The following is a 20,137-nucleotide window of genomic DNA, read 5'->3' as shown; positions in this document are numbered from 1 at the left end:
CTGTTCACGAATCTCGCGAGACAGCCACAACGTTGCTGGAACGCAGTGGGGGTAACTCTGAATGGGAAGCTTGCAAAGGACTCCTCGTCAGTCTCCTTTGTTCCCCGACGGCCCGCAAACAAGCTGTCGAATCTTCTAATGATACATCGCCCACTCTATGACGTATTATGTATGACCAACTACAATCTATGTGGAGATGCAATGCTAACAGAACAAGTATGCGTGTGTTTGTGTGAAGTGAGGCTCATTACCTCTTGTGATGGTCGTTCTCCACCTCGTCGAAACAGATACAGATGGCCGTGATGAGACTCAGGTCCACGCCGGGCGCGACGACCACGTAATACTGGGTGCGATGTCAGTTGGGCCTCAGGGCAGACAACGTCCAACTCACAGTGTCCTGTCCGGTAAAGAAGTTGGTTGCGTTCAGGATATCCCTCTTGATCTGGGCCACGACCTGGCCATTGTCCAGTATCAAGTCGGCGCTGCGGCCGATAATGTCGCCGCGGAGGGAGATGGTCGTCGGCTGGCCAGTGGACGCGTTGACAAACGTGGCGTGCATCTTGGAGCCGACTGCGAGCGTGTCAGCCGTGCTGTCCGCGCACTCATGTGGCATCATAACATCACAAAACAAACTCACAGGCAATCTTGTTCTTTACACGGAAGATTTCATTATCGTTTGCGTCCACCGCGACAAAGGTGGACAGCAGGCGCAGGATCTTCTTCTGGATGCCGAACAGAAACTGGCCGTTCGGGTCCGTGATGGTCTTCTTGTTGCGGATCGAGAACATCTTGGCGTTACATGATACGACGACGTTGCCGTTCGTGTCCTTGACGCCAAAGTCGTCCTGCGGAATCTGTCAGTTCTGACAGGAGAGAGACGACCAGCTGAACATGACCACTCACGCCTGTCCACGAAAGGACCTTCTCCCTGAGTACGAGGGTGACGGGGTGGGGCATGATGTAATTATTATGCAGGCCCACAGGCGGGTGCACGGGGTGCAGAGCTGCAGGGGCGGAGGGAACGAAGACGCCCATAGTGGTTGTTGTTGTGATGGTTGTGGTGGCGAGTTAAGGAGTGAGTTTGAGTGAGTGGTTGAGTGAGACAGTCAGCCGCTAGTCGCGTCTTTAAGAGCTCGCTCGTACGCGACAATATCGGCGTCTCCCGACGCCGCTGACGCGGGCAAAGCTGTGTGCCAGCGGTGTAAAGAGGTACGTGCCAGGGGTGGTTTTCAGCCCACGATATGCTTGCTGACTGGCTGCACGCTTGTGTTTAGCCATTCACCAGTTGATTTTCCTACGAGTGGACGGCGGCCGGCCGGTGTTGCCGACAGAGGACAGGAGTACGGGAGACGGGAGGACGCGGGAGCTGTACGAGCTGTGCAACAAGCGGTGTAAACGCCCTGACCGATGATTATGGAGATGCCGGGAACCAAACAAAAATGCTAATGATCACGTAAGCAGTAACAGTGCAGCCGTGGGAAAGTTGAATGGGTTTATGGGGACCCCACATTTCCTCTGCCGCGTCTTGGCGCGCGGGAAACGCGCTAGGCGCTAGGGGATCGGCTCCGGTTGACGGGACTTGACGTTGATCTCTCCATCCCCCTTTGTGTGGGTGGGAGACGTACCACCCCACAGTGTGTCTTCCCTCCCGCTCATCACCATCCCCACATCTCTCTCTCTCTCTCTCTCTCTCTCTCTCTCTCTCTCTCTCTCTCACTCTCTCTTCTACTCACGCACACACACACTCTCTCTCTCTCATCCACCACACTCACTTGCTCCTCCCCCCATGCCTCCTAGGAAGTCAGCTAGGGCCGCCGCCGCCGCTGCTGCTGCTGCTGCCGCGGCACCTTCGCCCTCCCCACCTCCAGCCGCTCCGGCCGTTAACACGACTCCCCTCAAGGGCCTCCGTATCGCCGCATACGGCGCGTTCACTGGCGGCGTCACTGAGCAAGACATCCTTGCCAAGGCTGCGGATCTCGGGGCGGCCACAACCCTCTCCATCACCAAGACGGTCACCCACGTCATTTGCAACCAGACGGACTACGACCGCAAGGCCCCCAAGCTCCGCAACCCCATTATCAACCGTCCGAACGACCTGATCTTCCTCTCTGAGGACTGGCTTGACGCCTGCGAAACTGCCGGCAGCAAGGTCGACGAGGCGCCCTATGCGTTCACGCAGAAGAAGGACACTCAGGCCAACGGAACCGCGAACGGTACTCTCAACGGCAAGAAGCGCGCCGCTGCGGGATCCGACGACGAAAGTGACGAGGACACCAAGCCGCCCTCGAAGAAGCGCGCAAAGGGCGCAAAGGGCGCTGCAAAGGACGAATCTGACGACGGTGAGCTACCACTACCACCCTCTGACAGCCAGTTACTGATACCACCAGACACCAAGCCCGCCAGCAAGGGCAAGGGCAAGGCGGCCGCGTCCAAGCCCGCCAGCGGCTCGGCCAAGGCCACGCTCGATGCCAAAGTCGCGAGCCCCGTCAAGCAGAAGCCTGCCAAGAAGAAGACTGGTGCGGTCCAGATCCCCTTGGACCAGGGCTGTCACCTCATCACCCACAGCGTCTACATTGACCCCACGGGTCTGGCATTCGACGCTTCGCTCAACCAGACCAACTCGAGCAACAACAACAACAAGTTTTACCGCATTCAGGTGGGCATAACATACCGTACAAAGCTTACCCTTCAGCTTCTCCAGAACGGTAACGACTACAGGACCTGGACACGCTGGGGCCGTGTTGGCGAGCATGGCCAGAGTGCTCTTCTTGGCGGGGGCACGCTTCCCGATGCCATGAAGAACTTTGAGAAGAAGTTCAAGGACAAGTCTGGTCTTGCCTGGGCCCAGCGCGACCAGCCTCCCAAGAGCAACAAGTACGCATACATCGAGCGCAGCTACGAGGACTCTGATTCAGAGGATGACAATGACGACTCGGACGTCAAGAAGGAAGACGAGGACGAGGAGGAATGGGTTCCCCCCGTGTCCAAGCTGCCCACGCCTATCCAGCAGCTCATGGCGCTCATCTTCAACCAGCAGTACATGAACGCTACCATGGCGTCGCTCAACTATGATGTCAACAAGTTGCCCCTTGGCAAGCTCAGCAAAGGTACCATTCTCCGCGGCTTTGAGGCCCTCAAGGAACTCGCCGAGCTTTTCGACGACCACGCTCTCGCCCAGTCCAAGCACTCCAAGACCTACCCCGAGGCCGTGGAGATGCTTTCCAACAGGTTCTACAGCCTCATCCCCCACGCGTTTGGCCGCAACCGCCCACCCGTCATTGCCAGCGAGGCCCAGCTCAAGGCCGAAATCGACCTCATGGACTCGCTCGGCGACCTCAAGGAGGCCGCGGCCATCATGAAGGCCGAGCGCCCCAAGGACACTGTCCACCAGTTCGATCGCCAGTACGCTGCGCTGGGCATGGAGGAGATGTCCGCCCTCGACCACAGCACGGCCGAGTTCAAGAACATTGCTCAGTACCTCGTCGAATCCAAGGGCGACACCCACCAGGCCAACTACAGGGTGGAAGAGATCTTCCGCATCGAGCGCAAGGGCGAGCATGACCGTTTCGACCAAGGCGAGTACGCGAAGCTCAAGAACAAGGACAAGAACCGCAGGCTCCTCTGGCACGGAAGCCGCTCGACCAACTTTGGGGGTGAGTTCGGATGTTGGTAATGAGAGGACGTCGCTGACAGGTTCCAGGTATTCTGTCGCAGGGGTGCGTCATTTCTCAACTGACCTGGTGGTTGTGCTGACATTGTTTCCCCTTTAGCCTCAGGATTGCTCCTTCCGAAGCCCCCGTTTCCGGTTACATGGTAAGTCCTGCGTTGAGGATGAGGTGCTGGCGACGGACCATCCTTGGAATCTACGGCCGTGTCCCTCCTGTATAACGAACGCTAACACTTTTCAGTTCGGCAAGGGCGTCTACCTGTAAGCTTGGTCAACAAAATGATGCGATAACAAGCTGATCCACCTCCAGCGCGGACATGTCCAGCAAGAGTGCCAACTACTGCGCTGCCCACATTTCGAACAACACCGCCCTCCTTCTTCTCTGCGAGGCCGAGCTCGGAATCATGCAGGAACTCAACGACAGCTCCTACAATGCCGGCGACACCGCCGCCGCCCAGGGCATGCACAGTACCTGGGGCAAGGGCAAGGTCGGTCCGTCGGTGTGGAAGGACGCGTCCTGCATTCACCCAGACCTCAAGGGAGTCCAGATGGTACGTGTCTTTTTACTCTTGACTCGGGAGAGTTGCTCACCCCTGCAGCCCAACGTCGATGTCAAGCCTGGTCTCACTGGTGCCCCTGGCGCCTGGCTCCAGTACAACGAGTTCATCACGTACTCGGTCGACAGCTTGAAGCTCAGGTACCTCCTCCGCGTCAAGATGTAAGCTTGCCAGCACAGCAACCCGACCCACATTACAACCCCGACCCAAGATTTCCCTCACAGCGCTACCCACCCACTCTCTCCCCCTCCACCCCCTCCAACCCCTCCACCCCATCCACCCCCGTATGACCTGCCTATAAACCAGGAGAGAGAAGTAAAAGTCCCAAGGAGTCACCTGCTCATTCCGTCCCCCGTATATTGTTGATAAAGCCGCCTGTGTTTATGCGAGCATGAATGTTCAAACCAAGTTGCCGACTAACATGTGTGCCATGTCCTCACAGCACGGCAAGAGGATACAACCTGCTATCTAACACCCTGGCCCCGACCACGACATTGGGCAGGTTCAACAGTGAACAGCTGTTCCTCATCCTTGTTCGTGGTGCCGACTCGGTTGACCGCACCACTCACTCAACCCGCTACGGAGGGGTGGTTTACCTCCACATTGAACCATTTCGATGACGTTGCCTCCACACCATCGACGACAATGCGCTCCGACCCCTTCGCCACCAGCACAAGCTACTGCCAGACCTGCTCCTCGCAGCGTCTCGACTCTGCCTTTTTTCCCGCATGCTGCGGCGTGCCCATCTGCGCGACATGCGTAGCGCGGAACCCCCGGTTGAAGGAATACGTGCCGTGTCTGCGGTGCGGCGACGTGCGCACGCGGGACGGCGCGGCGGCCGTGCAGGCTGGCGCGGACGCGAGGCGGGCAAGGGCGGCGAAAGAGGACAGCGAGCGGTTCGTGTTGGGGGATAGTGATGAGGAGGGGTGTGGGGACGAGGAGGACGGGGAGGGTGAGGGGGAGGAAGAGGAAGAGGAAGGGGGGGAGGGAAAGGGGGACGGTGGCGACACCGGGGGTGATGGGAACGGGGCTGCGGCCGCCGCCGGTGGCGACAATGGCGAAAAGGACGACCTCGTCGAGGTGGAAGTCAAGCACACGCTGGTGCGCGGGGACACGCTCCTGTCCGTCGCGAGGAAGTATGCCGCCGACGTGAGTATCAGATGGCCACCGCCTGTCCGTTCATCCGCGACTGTTCATGTCTCACACACCCAGCCGCACCACCTACTGGCGCTCAACGGCCTCCCGCACGCGGCACTGTACGCCAACCCGGCCCTGCTCCGCACACGGCGGTACGTGGTGATTGCACGGCGCCGCGTGCCGGCCTCTCAGGCGGCACAGCAAGACAAAGACACGGCACTAGACGCGCTCCAGTCGAACAACGGTGAGGATGATCCAGGCCGACGCGCCGCGCGGGCGCTCAAGCGGTTCCAGCTCGTCAGTAAGGAGGCCGATAAGGGGGTCGGGAGGGCGTACCTCGCTCTCAACAATGACAACGACGGTGGTGGCGGCCCTAGCCACAACGACACGCAATGTGATGACGAGGACCGCGGCGAGAAGGGAGGCGACACCCTCCCCCGTGCGTGTGGCGACTCGCTCAGCGAGAAGAAGGGCAGCCAGTCGTCTGCAAGCGCGGCCGAGCGCGCTCTGGAGCACTTCTTCGACGATGACGAGTGGGCCGCCAATGCGCCCGAGCCCGCGCGCGGCCTCAGTGGCAGGTGGAAGGTCGTCGCGCCCGTGTTGCCAGCGGCCATGAAGACGTGAGCGGTGACATGTGCGACACGTATAGGGTGACGGCAACATGAGCCACCACCGACACGCCAGCAACATGAGACGACGTCAAGATGTTCGGTATTCCTCCTCCTCCTTGCTCGCGTGGGCGTACACCACTCGATATCCACACTCGTTGGCGTCGCGCAATTCCCGACGCCGTACGCGCTTCGCCCGAAGCTCGACGTCGCCCCAAGCCGACCGCGCGTAAATACAGCGAACAGGCCTGGCGCAGAAGAAAACAACGAGGGGTGCATGTCAACACATGTTGCAGAGGAGAAAGTAGCTGTCTGTACCCATGCATGAAAAGCCGACAAGGCAATGTTCGTGAATGGTGATGGGATCACTTGGAGAACACAGTATATGCATGTCGGCGCGAACTCCATCGAAGGATGCTGCGTTATCGTGACTGGAGAGAACGCAGGACACTATCTGCGTGTATACGGTCACAAGCCCCTCTATGTGTTTCTCCGCCGATGACTTCACACACAAGCCCTCTGCTGCCCATAACACGCCGCGACATGCCAGAACCGTACAGGTTCGCCAAAGTAAAGTGACCGTTATGCATAAGGGCAACGACTAGATCCACAGTCCATACCAGGCCTGGACTGGGCATTTTAAAGTTTGTTTATAACGAGCACAAGGCTCGCATTCTCGGGTTCCTTACATGACAATGAAGGGACTCTCGTTGTTGAACTGGAGGTCGTCCAACAGGCTGTCAAAGAAGAACGTGTCCTGTCCCTCTGGCAGCGGTGCCGAGTGCTCGGCCGTCGGATGCTCGCCCATCAGGCCCGGGTTGAGGCGCGCGAGCGCAACGAGGTCGGGCGGGAGCCAGCCCTCCCACGCGTCGCCCTCGATGGCCTCGATGTTGCGCTTGAGGCCCGACTCGCCGGCGTCGGGCCTGCGCGACAGCTGGACGTTCATGAGGCTCTGGAGCGTGTCGGCCGTCTCGCCCAGGTCGGTGCGGCGGCGGTTGGAGAGCATACGCAGCTGCTCGATACCGCTCGTGGCGTACGCCTTCCAGTCGTCGAGTTCCTGCGGCAGCGCATAGGTGAGGTAAATGATGGTGACGACCGTGGCCGCAAACAGGCAGTACGTGTGGGCCCAGTAGTGCGTGTTGGTAAAGTGCTTTCCCTGGGGGCCGTGTGGTGTCGAGCTCTCGAGCAGGCGGCGCGCGCTGTTGAGACATGTCTGCTTGGAGAGCAGGTAGCGCGGGTTGGTGCACGCGGCTGAAAAGTAGTAGCGATGCAGGCGCATCAGGCGGAAGTCGGAGCCCTCGCTGAGCGCGATGCACTCGCGCTTGAGCCTGTACAGCTGCGTCGCGTCGACGACGTAGTCGATCTTGTCCGGGTTCTTGAAGAACGAGGGCATGTTGGCAATGGCATTCTGGATCTCGGCGTTGGCCTCGGTGACAAACGAGTACCGCATGCGTCCGGCCTTGCGCGCCTTTTGGACCACTGCCATGAACGGGTAGAACAGCCTGAGACGCTGCAGGAAATATGACATGTCCGTGTACGTGTCCATTGGAAGGGACACTACCGGCACGTCGTCCTTGATGTCCACGTCGTTGACGTTGGCAGGCTCGGTGGTCTGGTTGATCTCGGGCGAGATGAGGTACAGGAACCCGTACTCCATTGAGAAGAGCCAGTCGAGCTCGAGAAGACAGTACCAGACACGACGGGCGACCTCGCGGTCGATCGTAGACTGCCAGCGTGGGGGAACGCGCTTGACCTCGCGGGACATGATCTTGGCCTCGTCGGGAACATTGCACAGCCCAAGGGCCATGGCAACCTTGGTGGCCGAGCCCAGGAGGGTCCAATGCTGGTTGGCGCGGCGCACACTCGAGAGGTAGATGCCAGCAATGATGATGGTCTGACAGCTGCGGATGTCGTGCACCTGCATCCAGTCTGACGCCTCCAGTGCTTCGTACGACACCTCCCAGCAGGTCTGGGCGAGCCTGTCGGCCTGCTCCTCGGTCATGCTCAGGTCGCGGTAGCCTTCGTCATCAAGGAAATGGATGCCGACAGCGAGACACGATGCGTAAAGTGCAAGTGTCGCCAGCTCGTCGCGGTAAAAGTCGGTTGACTTCAAGCGCAGGCGAGAAGACAGCTTGCTGTACTGAGCCTCAAACGTAGGGCGATGCAGGCAGCGCCAGCGGAAATCGACGTGCTCCAGAAAGTGGGTAATGACGTACTTGCCGACGATGATGGATGGGAGCTTGGTGACTGAAGGGAACGACTTGACGGCGCCGCTGTCCTTGTTGCTGCGCTTGTTGTGGATGAATGAAGAGAAAGTGAGGGGCGATCCGGGCGTAGGCTCGTCACCTTCCTGCGTCTCCTCTGGCTGGTTGCCACCAGAAGCGTTCTTGATATCTCTGCCGAGAGCCATACCCTCCAGCGCAAGAGCGGCGTCGTGTTCGTGGGCACTGGGCGCCTTGCTCGCGGGCTCCGTCCCGCTGCCACCAGGACCGCCGAGACCAGGGGGGAACTGGTCGTATGCCGAGGGCACGGCCTGCCTCGTGAACATCCACGCGTCGTTGGTAGGTGGGGCCATGAAGCCGCCGAGCTCCATGGGCAGATGCGCGCTGCTCGAGCCTACGCTGAGGTGGTTGTTCGACTCGACGCTGGTAGGTGCCTGAAACGACACGCTCGGCATGCCCATGTGCTGTGGGGTCATGACGGTGCGGGCTGGTGTGATGGCCGACTGGGGGAAGACGGACGAGGCAGACACGGACGGGGCAGCATGTTGGCTTTCCCGCTCGACGTCCATGCCATCGTCGCTGTCGTTGTCGTTGTCATTGTCATGGTCGCTCTGCTTGATGCCAGATGTAATGGTGTTGGAGCGTTCGCGCTTTGAAGGGTGGTCACCATAGTCTCTCCCAGTGGCCTTGAGGGTAGGCAAGGGGTCCTTCCACTCGTTCAGCAGGTCGTGGTAGACGTCGGCGTTGTCTACGCGGGTGAGCAGACGTGACAGAACAGCCTCCAGCTGTGCCACGCGGTTGGCGAGGATGCTAGTGTCGAGAACATGGGTGTAACCACTGCGAAGATCGTCAGCGATCGAGGGCTCCTCAACGGATGATCGTGGAAAGGTGATGGGCTTACGTTGGCCTGTCGCTTGGTTCCTTGACATATTGTTCACAGAGCTTGGCCTCTCCACGGTCCTTGCAAGGTGTACAAGGCCACAGACGGTCACACTTGGGATGGTCAGTACTTTTGTTTGGCGTACGGTCAGGGAGGAGAGGGCCGAGTGCGGGGTGCGAAAGGGCGCAGCCGTCCTTTGGCTACACGGTGGTTGGCTGTGCGGCTCGATGCCGCTCGCTCATGGGGCACCAAGCATGGTAGACACCGCAGCACGCTATGCAAAAGAGAGCGATGTGGATAGAAGACAGTAGGGGGGATTGGTGACAGAGAACGTCTAGCCGTGCACACGACACTTGCCTTTGTCTTTCTGCGGCGACAGGCTATAGCTGGTTAGCAGATGTCTGCGGGGCGGGCGCATGAAAAGAACTCACCACTACAGTTCTGTACCGACTTGGCCTTGCGCAGGGCGTTGCCAGGACCCAGCGAGAAGCTGAATGGAGAGATGTTCTAGATGGATTGAAGAGTGGTCGCATCAGTATATGGGTAATCGGGGTACAGGTGGGGGTGGTGGGTGTGTCCTCCACTGCCGCGGCGCCATGTGCGGTGGTAACCGCGATTCACCGGGCAGTGGACCGGGTAGCTCGCAGCAGTGCTGTGTGTGCACGGCGATGGTGACGGCGGGGCTGTAAACGCCCGGGTCGATGGTGACCGGGGGTACTCACCGGGAACACGCTCGACGACATTCGGGGATGAGGGTGGATGAGATGTGGAGAGAGCGATGCCAGAAGCGAGGTTCGACCAACAGGACGTGCCCAGTAGGTGGTAACCAGATCGAGGCGGAAGAGTTGGTCACCCCGAGACCCTCCAATGGCCGCGTATATGCAGCCTCTGTGCCCCCTCTGCCCGTCCTGCAGAGTTCCCCGGGCCGGCCAGATTCGGGCCCCACCACCCCCTCAACGGGTCGACAACTCGTCGTCCCCTCCTCACGTGGGGGGGTCATTCCGCAGCCGCGTCCCGGCCGTATATCCGCTCCTGCCCAGACATCCTAAGAGATAGCCGCTGTCGCTCCAGCTACATGCATCTGGCACCCTCGTGGACATTGTGTTGCACCACCAGAACTGCCACACTCAGATCGCCTTGTCACACTGTCTCACACACTGTCAAGACGACAGTTCCACAACAGAAGTTACTTTCCAGTCGACAGCATGCTTCGTGTTTGGGTCCTGGGAGGGCAGCGCAGCGTTGACGCCGCCTGGATTGCGGGGTCTCACGGACGAGCCTCTGCGTTGCTGCCCGCGCGCTCTCTCAACCCCACCGACGACGACTGCCAAGGGGAGAGGGGTGGGTCCCCGGGGTGACCGTCCCACAAATCGGCGCTTTGCATCGCACATTGGCGCACGATTACTCGCCGTCCGAAGCAACGGACGGTGTGCACGCGTGATGGTGTCCTTGCTCTCGGCCGGGAGGGCCGGGCCCGGAGTCGTTTATGGCGGCGCTTTCATTTCCGGCGGCCGGAAACGGCCGTTTTGTATCAACCGACGACGACATTTTCGGTTGCAGACGGAGTATGAGCGGCGAGCGGCGTCCTAGACGAACGATGATGCGTGCAGGCGGGATGCCGAGTGCCAATTGCCAAGATTGGGAAGCCAAGTCTGGCACTCGCAGCTTTCGCTAGGCGGTGCTGATGCTGGGATGTGGCCGCCGCCACTGGCGTCTGGCCGCCTCGAGGGTGTTTCTCACCTAGAACCAGCTCATCTGTTGTTCTAGACAGTTGGTCGGGAAGGCCAGATTTCGGATCTGAAAGGGCATCCTTGGGCTGCAAAGTAGCTGCTTGACTTTCATTGTGCTGGCAACAATGATACTTCCATTGTGCTCGCAATAATGATGCGTTGGCGATGAGGCTGACGGGACAGCCGCGCTGCGGCGAGGTCAGGCCTGAGCCGCCGTGCAGCAACCTCAGAACGCCGCACACGGCCTTGCCCGACGTCAATCAGGCAAGTGCCAGTGACAAAACGGCCATTTCGTCGGGCTCGGGTCGGCGTCGGACGGGTTCATAACGAGGGACCGGGAAAGCACGCAAAGGGTTTTCTGGCGAAGCAAAAAAAAACAAGCACAAAGACTAGCGCATGTCACCTGTCGTCGGTCAGCTTCAGGCCTTCAGGAGCATTGTTCAGACGCCACAAGAAATCACGAAGTGCGACTGCCAAGCGATCATGCAATGCTCAGCGACATGGAGAACCCATGGACATAGAGCGGGATAAAGGGTCATGATGCTCAACTCACTGCCACCGATTCGTCAGCAGGTAGGTCGCCGCCGGCATCGTTGTGGACCTCCCCAAGGAGGGGGCCGCGATGGGGTGAACAACAGCCTGTTGCCGCTCCCTCTCACCCGTAATTGCTCGGCGTAGGGACCAAAAGTGCCGAGCGGACGCCGGTGTCGGCCAGAAGGGAGACGTCATGAACAAAACCGACGGCCAAGTGGTCGTGGCATGTGGAGATCGCAGAGGAAAGTATACGCCATCGCCTACGGTGTGAAGGACGTTCACGCTTTCATTTGGGCAGCGTTGTCGAACGGCATCTCACGTGCCTCTACAGACAGGTGACGAGTGGAAGGTTTGACGGGGCCTCGAGTGACTCCGAGGCACAGTCAGGTAGTGACCAAGGTACCCTTGGCCCCGGCGGTAGCGGGGACCCTAGGACAGTGCGTTGTGGGGTGCCAGGGGGTCCGCGTGGACAGCAGCAACAGCTGTGGCGGCGGTGAGTGGTCCGTCAACAGGGTCTGTCCGCCATTCCACCAACAAGAGGTGGTCCGTCTGGGTATCGACGTTGGACGTGGTTGTTCACTCGCGTACTGTCGGCATCATACGTTGGCGTCCGAAGTCGATCACCACCTCCCTCTACGCAATGCGCTAGCCTTCCCACGTGGTGCATTTGCAGACGGTGACGCTGGCTCTGCCGTAGGGATAAACCAGTAGATTGTTGGTGCGAGAGGGTTCAGAGCAAAAGAGATCATCATAGGTCAGATATTATAGACCCTGCTTGGTGTCGATGGCCTGCAGTTCGTTGACGTTGACGGTGGCGATCGCGGAAGCTCGGCCAATACCCGACGATTGCCTGTCCTACCCAAGTCCAAAACGTATCACGATCCGATTGGGACAACGTATAGTACACGCCTTGGCTGGTTTCCCTCTTTCATCCGGTGGTACGGCTCGGGGACCGTTATGGTTGTACCGAAGCTGGTAGTTCTGCCACTGAGCACGACTGCTTGCACGTCAGACGGGTCTGGCGGCCGACTCGCCCAAAATGAGACTCCTTTTGAGTCTCCACAGTGGGGCACCTTAACGCCTTCTGTGGGGTCGACGTGGCCTACCAGCTGTCTGTTGGGTCACGTCGGCCAGCAGTGACTACCATGGTGACTGCCTTGGGGGGGCGACCACGTCTGACTGCGCGGCATGGCGGCGCTAGCCTATGTGTGGTCCTTCTCTCATGGCAGGTGTTCGGTTCAGGACAGTCTGAGGCGAAGACATTGTGAAGGGTGTGGATGGTGATGGTGGCGATCACAACCCCACTAGGTTCCTTGCCCATCTTCTTCAACCATACTCGCCTCCCATGCAAGGCTACTAGGTCGGTGTCAATGTTTCCGTGCACAGTACAGTACATACCCGGAAACTGTTTAAACTGACCCCCCTCACCCTGGCTGCGGCCGATGCCCATCCAACAACGCCTTGCCCCGCGATAATCAATGATGGTTTAACCGGCCCCGCTTTATCCGCCAAAGCTTAGTTCGTTCATAAAGGTGTCACCAGCTCTCACAGCAGTGCACTCCAACTCACCATCGCACCAATAACCTCCCCTTAACCATGTCTCTGCAAGGAAAGCGTGCTCTTGTGACCGGTGGCTCTCGCGGTCTTGGTGAGTGGATTGTGGGCTGTGGATGAGGACGTCTGGCACGTCGCTGGCTGGCAAATGGCGGACGTCCGGCGCCGGAGTGGTGCGAAGCGTGGATGCTGACGTCAAAGGTGCCGCCATCTGCAAGGTGCTCGCCGAGCGCGGTGCCCGTGTCGCTGTCAACTACTCGGCTTCGCCAGACCGTGCCGAGGAGACCCGCGCCTCGCTTGCTGGCCAAGGCCACGTTATTATCCAGGGCGACGTCTTCACTCACGAGGGAGTGGATGCCCTGGTTGCTGGCACGATCAAGGCCTTGGGGGGCATTGACTTCATCGTCTCCAACGCCGGCTGGACCAAGTTTGGCCCTTACAGTGACATCAGTGAGTTGGGTGATACGCGGATCTGCACCACGGAGAGGGCTAACACACACCCCTACAGAGGCGATCGCAGACGAGGACTGGGACCGCTGCTGGCACCGCAACGTCATGGCCCACCTCTGGCTCGCCCAGGCCGCCGAGGAGGAGCTGAAGAAGAACCACGGCTCGCTCGTCATTTCCGCTTCCGCTGCCGGTCTCCGCCCGTCTGGCTCTAGCATGGCCTACTGTACGTCCGCTGACCTTGCCCGCGGAATGTCCATGCTGACTCCCACAGCCGTCTCCAAGGCCGCCTCGTCCCACCTGACCAAGTGTCTCGCCAAGTCGCTCGCGCCCAATGTCACAGTCAACGCTGTCGCACCTGGTCTTATGATGACCGAGTGGTCCGCCGGGTTCTCAGATGCGCAGGTCCAGCATGCCAAGAACAACACTCTGCTCAAGCAGACCACTGGTGTTGAGGATGCCGCTGGTGCCTTTGCTGCTGTGCTGGAGAACCGTTCGATGACCGGCCAGACTATTGAGGTCTCGTGCGGTATGGGTATGGCGTAAGTCACTGTAGCTGTAGCAGTTTTAGTCAGTTGTCTATGAACTTGATAGAGTCATGCACGGTTTGTTATGGCCATCAGCCTCGCCTCGCCTGACGGTGCCGGCAGCATTACCCGCGGGGGGTGAGAAATGTGTGTGGCCTGTGGCTTACCGGAAACGCATAGAGTTCCCGTCAGGACAATTCCCAGAACCGCATGTTGTGTTTCTCCGTTCTTGTACCCAGAGCGATCTGGCGATCCCGACGTACCCGGCGAGAGCCAGCGAAACATTATGCCTTACCTAATCCACAGTATCGTCAGCCGCGACGATCCGGGTATGAAGCGGACTGCATGCTCGTCAACGTGAGCACAGGCAGTGGGACGTTAGGGTAAGCTGTTACGATTCAGGATGGGGGATGAAGCGGGAACGGTTCGTGAGCTCGCGCTCGGAACAGCCGAAAGCGTGGAAAGCGCATAGCAGTGCGAGGATGTTACGATGCAAAAATACCGGATACTGCATGACCTCGCCTCGAGGTACCTGAGTTGCTCGGCCTGTCTCTGGTGGTATCGATTAATCGGGAGGTCGGACATCTGCATCAGCCACATCTGCAGCCGGCATTGGATTGGACATGTCCAGGTGGCCTTTGGGTCACCTACTGGTGTTACAAAGGCTGTTCGAGGAGAAATGTTGAAAGACAACGCTGCATAACACGGCCCTTGCAAGACAATAGTGCAGTCACTGCTGCCGAAGGAGCCCCGTTCAGTGCACGTTCTCGCACCCACTTTCAGGTCGGCCTCCGCACTTTTGGGTCGGCCTCCGCGTTTGCTTCCATTCGTGCTTTGCGGCGTCCGCAACAGCCCCGGCGAGCCCCACATGCTCACAAACCTATGACCCTCTTACTTATCCCTCACCATCCGTCACGACACTTACCAATACGGCCCTTGATTGACTGGTGTTCGCCATCAAGTTGCCGGTCTATACACAGCGGATAAATCATGCAGCACCTTCGGCGACCGACCTGCTTCCGGAGGCACCCCGGAACCCCGGAATACATGCGTCCGTTTTGTACCCACCGACGTAGCAGTCAACTGGGCAACCAAGACAGTTCACCCATCTTAAGACGAAGTGGGGGAGTCACCGGCAATGTATACTCTTACTCTACGTCTTCCAACGCAGGCAACATGACCAGCACCAGCACCATTGTCCGCAACGCCGTCGGCGGAACGGCCCACGCAACTACCACCCCCGCGACCTACAAGGTCACCCACCCCGCCACTGGCGATGTGCCCCACGAGGTTGAGCGCTCTACGGCTGCAGACCTCAAGCGCGCGATTGACACGGCCCACGCCGCGCTCCCGGCCTGGTCCAAGACCCCCCTTGCTGACCGCAAGGCCGTGCTCCTCAAGGCTGCCGCATTGCTCGAGGACTCTAGCAGCGGATGGGCCGACAAGCTCGTCAAGGCCAACCTCGCCGAGCAGTCGTGTACGCCGTGGTGGGCCAGTGCGCAGATTCACGCCGTCGAGGGTGCGCTCAAGACCCTCGTGGCCAGCGCAGATGAGGCGCTTGAGGAGAAGATTGTGACTGAGGGTGCTGGTGAGGCAAAGGAGTATGGCCTGTTGCTGATCACGTAGCTACTTTCAAGATCGGACGCGAGCCTTACGGTGTCTGCCTGGCGATTGCCGCCTGGAACGCTGTCGCCATTCTCACCATGCGCGCAATTACCACCCCTCTTCTGGCAGGCAACACTGTCGTGCTGAAGACCAGCGAGATGGCTCCTCTGTCGCAGACCCACGCAGCCGAGCTTCTCTATGCTGCTGGCTTGCCACACGACGCCCTTGTTGTCGTTCACGTTGCCACTCCAGACGCTGCAGAGCTCACTCCCGTGCTTGTCGGTGACAAGCGCATCCGCCATGTCAACTTCACCGGTTCGACCCGCGTTGGTTCCATCATCGCCGGACTTGCCGGCCAGCACCTCAAGCCGTCTCTCATGGAGCTCGGCGGCAAGGCCCCGACGCTCATCCTCCCGGACGCGGACATTGAGACTGCTGCGTCGCACAGTGAGTTGTTAGTCCCACGCTGTCGCTAATCAGACAGTCCTCTTTGGCGCGTTCATGAACGCTGGCCAGATTTGCATGTCGACTGAGCGCATCATTGTCCCCGCGTCCAAGCACGACGCGCTCGTCGCCGCCCTCCGCAGCTCATGGGACACTGTCAAGGTCAAGCAGCCCCGCGCCCTCTTCCAGAGCGCGTCGGGCGAGCGCGTCAACCGTCTGTTTGACGACGCGATCTCCAAGGGCGCCAAGCCAATCCTCGACCAGGCCGGCAAGGCTCCCTCGACCGCCTTCTTCGAGCCCACCATCATCGGCCCCGTCGACCCCAGCATGGCGCTGTACACCGAGGAGAGCTTTGGCCCCATTGCCGTTGTTGTGACTGTGCCCGACAGCGGACGGAGCGACGACGCGGTCATTGACGAGATGGTCGCGATCGCCAACGACACCGACTACGGTCTCTCGGCTGGTGTGTGGGGCAAGGACCTGGCGCGTGCTGAAAAGGTCGCCCGTCGTATGGAGAGCGGAGCCGTGCACGTCAACGGCCCCACACCCGCCGACCCCCCAATGATCCCCCACGGAGGCTGGAAGTCGTCCGGCTGGGGCCGCTTCAACGGTGTCGAGGGTATCCGCTCGTTCACCCAGACCCGTTCGATTGAGCTCTCGGCCGCGCCCCAGCCGATGCCGCTCAACGTCTTTGAGCTGTAGGAAGGCGTGTGCCATGCCTGTGAGAGATGGTAGTCCATTGTATTGTTCGTAGAGAGATGACAGAAGATCAGAGATGTGATGACGTAAAGTACCCACATCTATGATGCAGATCATGAGCCAACCACCGTGCAGATCATTCCGCTTTGGCCCGATCACTGCCACTTTCAATACCCTACTGCAATACTGCAAGCTGCGCCGCAGCCGATGTCATGCAGATGCGCTGCACGCGCTGCACTGTACGTGCTGTACGTGTATGGGCCATCGAAGGCCAGCGAGGCCAGTCTGATGGCCGGTGAACAATACCGTGCTCCGTTCCGGCCATCGCTCCATCTGTCCCGTCCCTGGATGTTGACGAGCTGTATTGCCGAAATCTAGCGGAAGCTGTTGCCGCGGCCTCGCCGGCGCCGGTTTCACGCTGGCCACGTCTCGTTGTGGACCATGATCCATGACGAACTGGTAGCGGGTGTTGGGCGGCTTGTTTGACGGGGTGGGTGGGTGCTCTGGCTTGCAGGTGTTCTGGTCAGTAGCAGATGTGTGCTGGGTGGGTGGTTGGCTCGCAGGCAGGTGCAGAAGCTGGCTGCGTTCCTGGCTGTCGCTTCGCTGTGCTCGCCGTTTAGGCCGTGCGGTGAGTATCCACCCGCCGCGATATGCTGCTGACAGATGCGCAAGCGTATAGGCCACAGCATTCGTAGCCACTGGCCCGCAGACTCCACGCCCTCCACATTGCTCGGGGGAACGCCTCCGCAGCGTTGTTGCAAAGTGCACGGTTCAGAATTGCGGGGTTCTACTTCAAAATGATCCGATTGTGCCATGTTCTGACATTTGTGGAGCGGCTGGTTGAGCATTGCTATCTCTACCATACTATAGCTCTAACATGCACCGTTCACTCGCAGATCTAACCTCCGGATAGCAAGAGGACAATGGATGCACCAAGAGAGCATAGGAGCATGCTCAGCCATCCGGACAGACCGGCACCGACGATATCGCTCCCTGCCCAGCCAGTGCCAGATGTATAGGGTGCAGGGTGAGGTTCGTTGGGTGGATGGATGGAAAGGGTCGTGGGGGGGGCAGAATTGACCGCGAACCGCGTTCGTTTGCCGCATGCCGATATGACCGCATTGCCGCCAGCAGCCCGCCTCAGTCGTGCAGGATACACCACCAGCTTCATGGCACAGCCTGGCCAATGGTGACCAGCGAGCTCCAATGGCCTGAGGGTCGCCTGCCTGCCTGAGCTTCTGGAGGGAAGCGAGACGGGGGGGAGAGGGGCATCATGGCACGCACACCGGGTCGATGTGGTGACGGGCTGTACCTGGCGCGGGCCAACGGTGTGCTATGAAGGGCTCCTGGGTTCAAGGGCCACTCGTGCGGTGGTGCGGGGTGTGCGGGGTCCGGTTCTGCTGGCGCCGCTGTCTGGCGGCCATTAGATCACCGGCGGGCCGGAGCCTCTGAGAGAGTTCTTGCTCCGTGTACCCAGCGGCCAGAGCCAGTCTGCGCAGGCGGCTCAGCTGACCTGTACGGCATAGAGTGACCACTGGGCGCATCCACATATAGGTAGCTGTCCGAGCCGACAGAGTTGTTCCTCATCACCTCCTCTCTCCACACACAATCATGTCTCCTCCTGCTCTCCCCAACCTTCGCATCCACATCATCGGCGCCGGGTAAGTGGGAGCTACTGGTAGCTCGCCCCGCGATGGGCAGCAAACGGTCTCGACGAGCTGGTAGCTGACTATCTCTCCAGCATGGGCGGCATGGGCACTGCCCTGTCCTGCGCCAAGAAGGGCTTCACCGACATTCACGTCTGGGAGGCCGCTCCCGCTCTTGGTGAGGTCGGTGCCGGTATCAACATTCCCCCCAACCTTGCCCGCGTCCTCGACAACTGGGGTGTTCTCCAGTACTGCAACGGCGAGGGTGTGGCCATGACCAAGGCCAACGTTCTTGGTGAGTTATGCGGGGGCCTGAGAGGCCTCACTTGGGCGATTGTTGTGGGGATCCCGATTACTGACGCAATGTGTGCAGACTGCGCCACCGACGAGATCCTCACCTCGGTTTCGTACGACACCTACATGGAGCAGGAGTACGGCTACCCCTTCGTCACTGTTCACCGCGCCGCTCTCCAGCGTGCCCTCATCAAGGGTGCCGAGGACTCGGGTGTTGTGAAGCTCCACCTCGGCAACTTTATCACCGACTACGACTTTGACAACACCAAGTTCAAGGTCAAGCAGGGCGAGTCGGGCGAGCCCGAGTGGGTTCAGGCCGATGTCCTCATCTGCGCCGACGGTGTCAAGTCGAAGGCTCGCGAGGCTATGATGGCTCGCAAGGGCGTCCAGGACGACGTTGAGGACACCGGACAGGCCGCTTACCGTATCATGGTCCGCCGCTCGGCCATCAACGAGGACCCCGAGCTCGTTCCCTTCTTCACCGGTACCGAGTCGTACCGCTGGATCGGCGAGAAGCGCCACATCATTGCCTACCCCATCGAGAACGGTGACCTGTTCAACATGTCGACCACCCAGCCCGACCGTCACTTCGTTCAGGCCGACACCTGGACTGCCGTTGGCTCCAAGGACGAGATGCTCAAGACTTTCCACGACTTCTGCCCTCGTGTCCAGAAGCTCCTCAACCTCGTTCCCGAGGGCGAGGTTCTCGAGTGGAAGCTCCGCATCCACGAGCCCATTGCCCAGTGGGTCGACAACAACACCGCCCTTGTCGGCGACGCCTCGCACCCCACTCTCCCCCACATTGCCCAGGGCGCCGCCCAGGCTGTTGAGGACGCTGCCGCTCTCGGTGTTGTGCTCGCCCGCATCACCAAGAAGGAGGACGTCCACAAGGCCCTCGAAGTGTACCAGGCCATCCGCAAGCCCCGTACCGACTGGGCCGTCCGCACCGCCTCGGCCAACTCGAAGGGCCTGCACACCCAGGACAAGGACTCGCGTAACGCGGCCTTCGCCACCGCCAGCGACGGCTCCAACCCTGACAAGATGATCTCGCGCGAGACCCACGACACTCTGTTCATGTACGACGTCCAGAAGGAGACTGAGAACGCCTTTGACGAGCTCTTCGCCAAGGCCATTTAAAATTTTGTATGATTCGGGGTATCAGTGCAATGCATAGTAGTAACAGCGTTACAAGCAGAGTGGGAGGGGCAGCAGTGGTGTTTGGACAATCACTGTGGCCTGAACAATGGCTTTCTTGCGAGCAACACGGCGTTGCGGAACGGCTATAGGTCACTGGTGCGCGGAATGGTCCGCAGTCTGTTGCCCACCACCGATACGGCCGTACTGTCACTTGGGATTACGCATCTACTGAGGTAGTGCTGGCAGTCTCTTGTTGACAGGTGGATCTGGTCCAGCCCGTCCACTTGTCGGGAAAATCCTTGTGGATCTTGGCGGGCGTCTGGTTGCGTACTTTGTGTGATTAATGTGATCATCCCACGCGTGCGATGATTGGCATCGTGTGTACGGCCGTGTTGAACTCGCCCGCACCAGACCCGCAATGACAGACAAAGGCGAAGGTAACGACTTGA

At 59.7% G+C, this 20,137-nt stretch overlaps 7 protein-coding genes across 7 annotated transcripts; 5 read left to right on the top strand and 2 right to left on the bottom strand.

Moving 5' to 3' along the window:
• Positions 1-247: 247 nt before the first annotated feature.
• On the bottom strand, positions 248-957 carry EHS24_003381 (uncharacterized protein; the record flags this gene model as incomplete). The annotated part of the gene is made up of 4 exons (XM_028619066.1): positions 248-343; positions 392-570; positions 638-845; positions 904-957. The coding sequence occupies 4 exons, from the start codon at positions 955-957 to the stop codon at positions 248-250; spliced, it is 537 nt and encodes a 178-aa protein (XP_028472562.1).
• An 829-nt stretch (positions 958-1,786) lies between these two features.
• On the top strand, positions 1,787-4,514 carry EHS24_003380 (uncharacterized protein; the record flags this gene model as incomplete). Its single annotated transcript, XM_028619065.1, has 7 exons — positions 1,787-3,653; positions 3,701-3,716; positions 3,771-3,813; positions 3,909-3,928; positions 3,978-4,218; positions 4,267-4,385; positions 4,436-4,514. 7 exons carry the CDS (start codon positions 1,787-1,789, stop codon positions 4,512-4,514), a joined length of 2,385 nt encoding a protein of 794 aa, XP_028472561.1.
• Positions 4,515-4,869: 355 nt separating this feature from the next.
• On the top strand, positions 4,870-5,985 carry EHS24_003379 (uncharacterized protein; the record flags this gene model as incomplete). Its single annotated transcript, XM_028619064.1, has 2 exons — positions 4,870-5,373; positions 5,437-5,985. The coding sequence occupies 2 exons, from the start codon at positions 4,870-4,872 to the stop codon at positions 5,983-5,985; spliced, it is 1,053 nt and encodes a 350-aa protein (XP_028472560.1).
• Positions 5,986-6,654: 669 nt separating this feature from the next.
• Positions 6,655-9,814, bottom strand: EHS24_003378 (uncharacterized protein; the record flags this gene model as incomplete). The annotated part of the gene is made up of 3 exons (XM_028619063.1): positions 6,655-9,028; positions 9,093-9,184; positions 9,794-9,814. 3 exons carry the CDS (start codon positions 9,812-9,814, stop codon positions 6,655-6,657), a joined length of 2,487 nt encoding a protein of 828 aa, XP_028472559.1.
• Positions 9,815-12,931: 3,117 nt separating this feature from the next.
• EHS24_003377 (uncharacterized protein) lies at positions 12,932-13,882 on the top strand (the record flags this gene model as incomplete). Its single annotated transcript, XM_028619062.1, has 4 exons — positions 12,932-12,983; positions 13,091-13,339; positions 13,398-13,562; positions 13,611-13,882. 4 exons carry the CDS (start codon positions 12,932-12,934, stop codon positions 13,880-13,882), a joined length of 738 nt encoding a protein of 245 aa, XP_028472558.1.
• Positions 13,883-15,039: 1,157 nt separating this feature from the next.
• EHS24_003376 (uncharacterized protein) lies at positions 15,040-16,614 on the top strand (the record flags this gene model as incomplete). Its single annotated transcript, XM_028619061.1, has 3 exons — positions 15,040-15,451; positions 15,490-15,915; positions 15,953-16,614. 3 exons carry the CDS (start codon positions 15,040-15,042, stop codon positions 16,612-16,614), a joined length of 1,500 nt encoding a protein of 499 aa, XP_028472557.1.
• A 1,608-nt stretch (positions 16,615-18,222) lies between these two features.
• Positions 18,223-19,688, top strand: EHS24_003375 (uncharacterized protein; the record flags this gene model as incomplete). The annotated part of the gene is made up of 3 exons (XM_028619060.1): positions 18,223-18,272; positions 18,353-18,552; positions 18,631-19,688. 3 exons carry the CDS (start codon positions 18,223-18,225, stop codon positions 19,686-19,688), a joined length of 1,308 nt encoding a protein of 435 aa, XP_028472556.1.
• Between the last annotated feature and the right edge of the window lie 449 nt (positions 19,689-20,137).

Source organism: Apiotrichum porosum (assembly GCF_003942205.1).
Source record: "Apiotrichum porosum strain DSM 27194 chromosome Unknown scaffold_16, whole genome shotgun sequence".
Taxonomy (NCBI): domain Eukaryota; kingdom Fungi; phylum Basidiomycota; class Tremellomycetes; order Trichosporonales; family Trichosporonaceae; genus Apiotrichum; species Apiotrichum porosum.
This window is presented reverse-complemented; position numbering and strand designations above follow the sequence as displayed.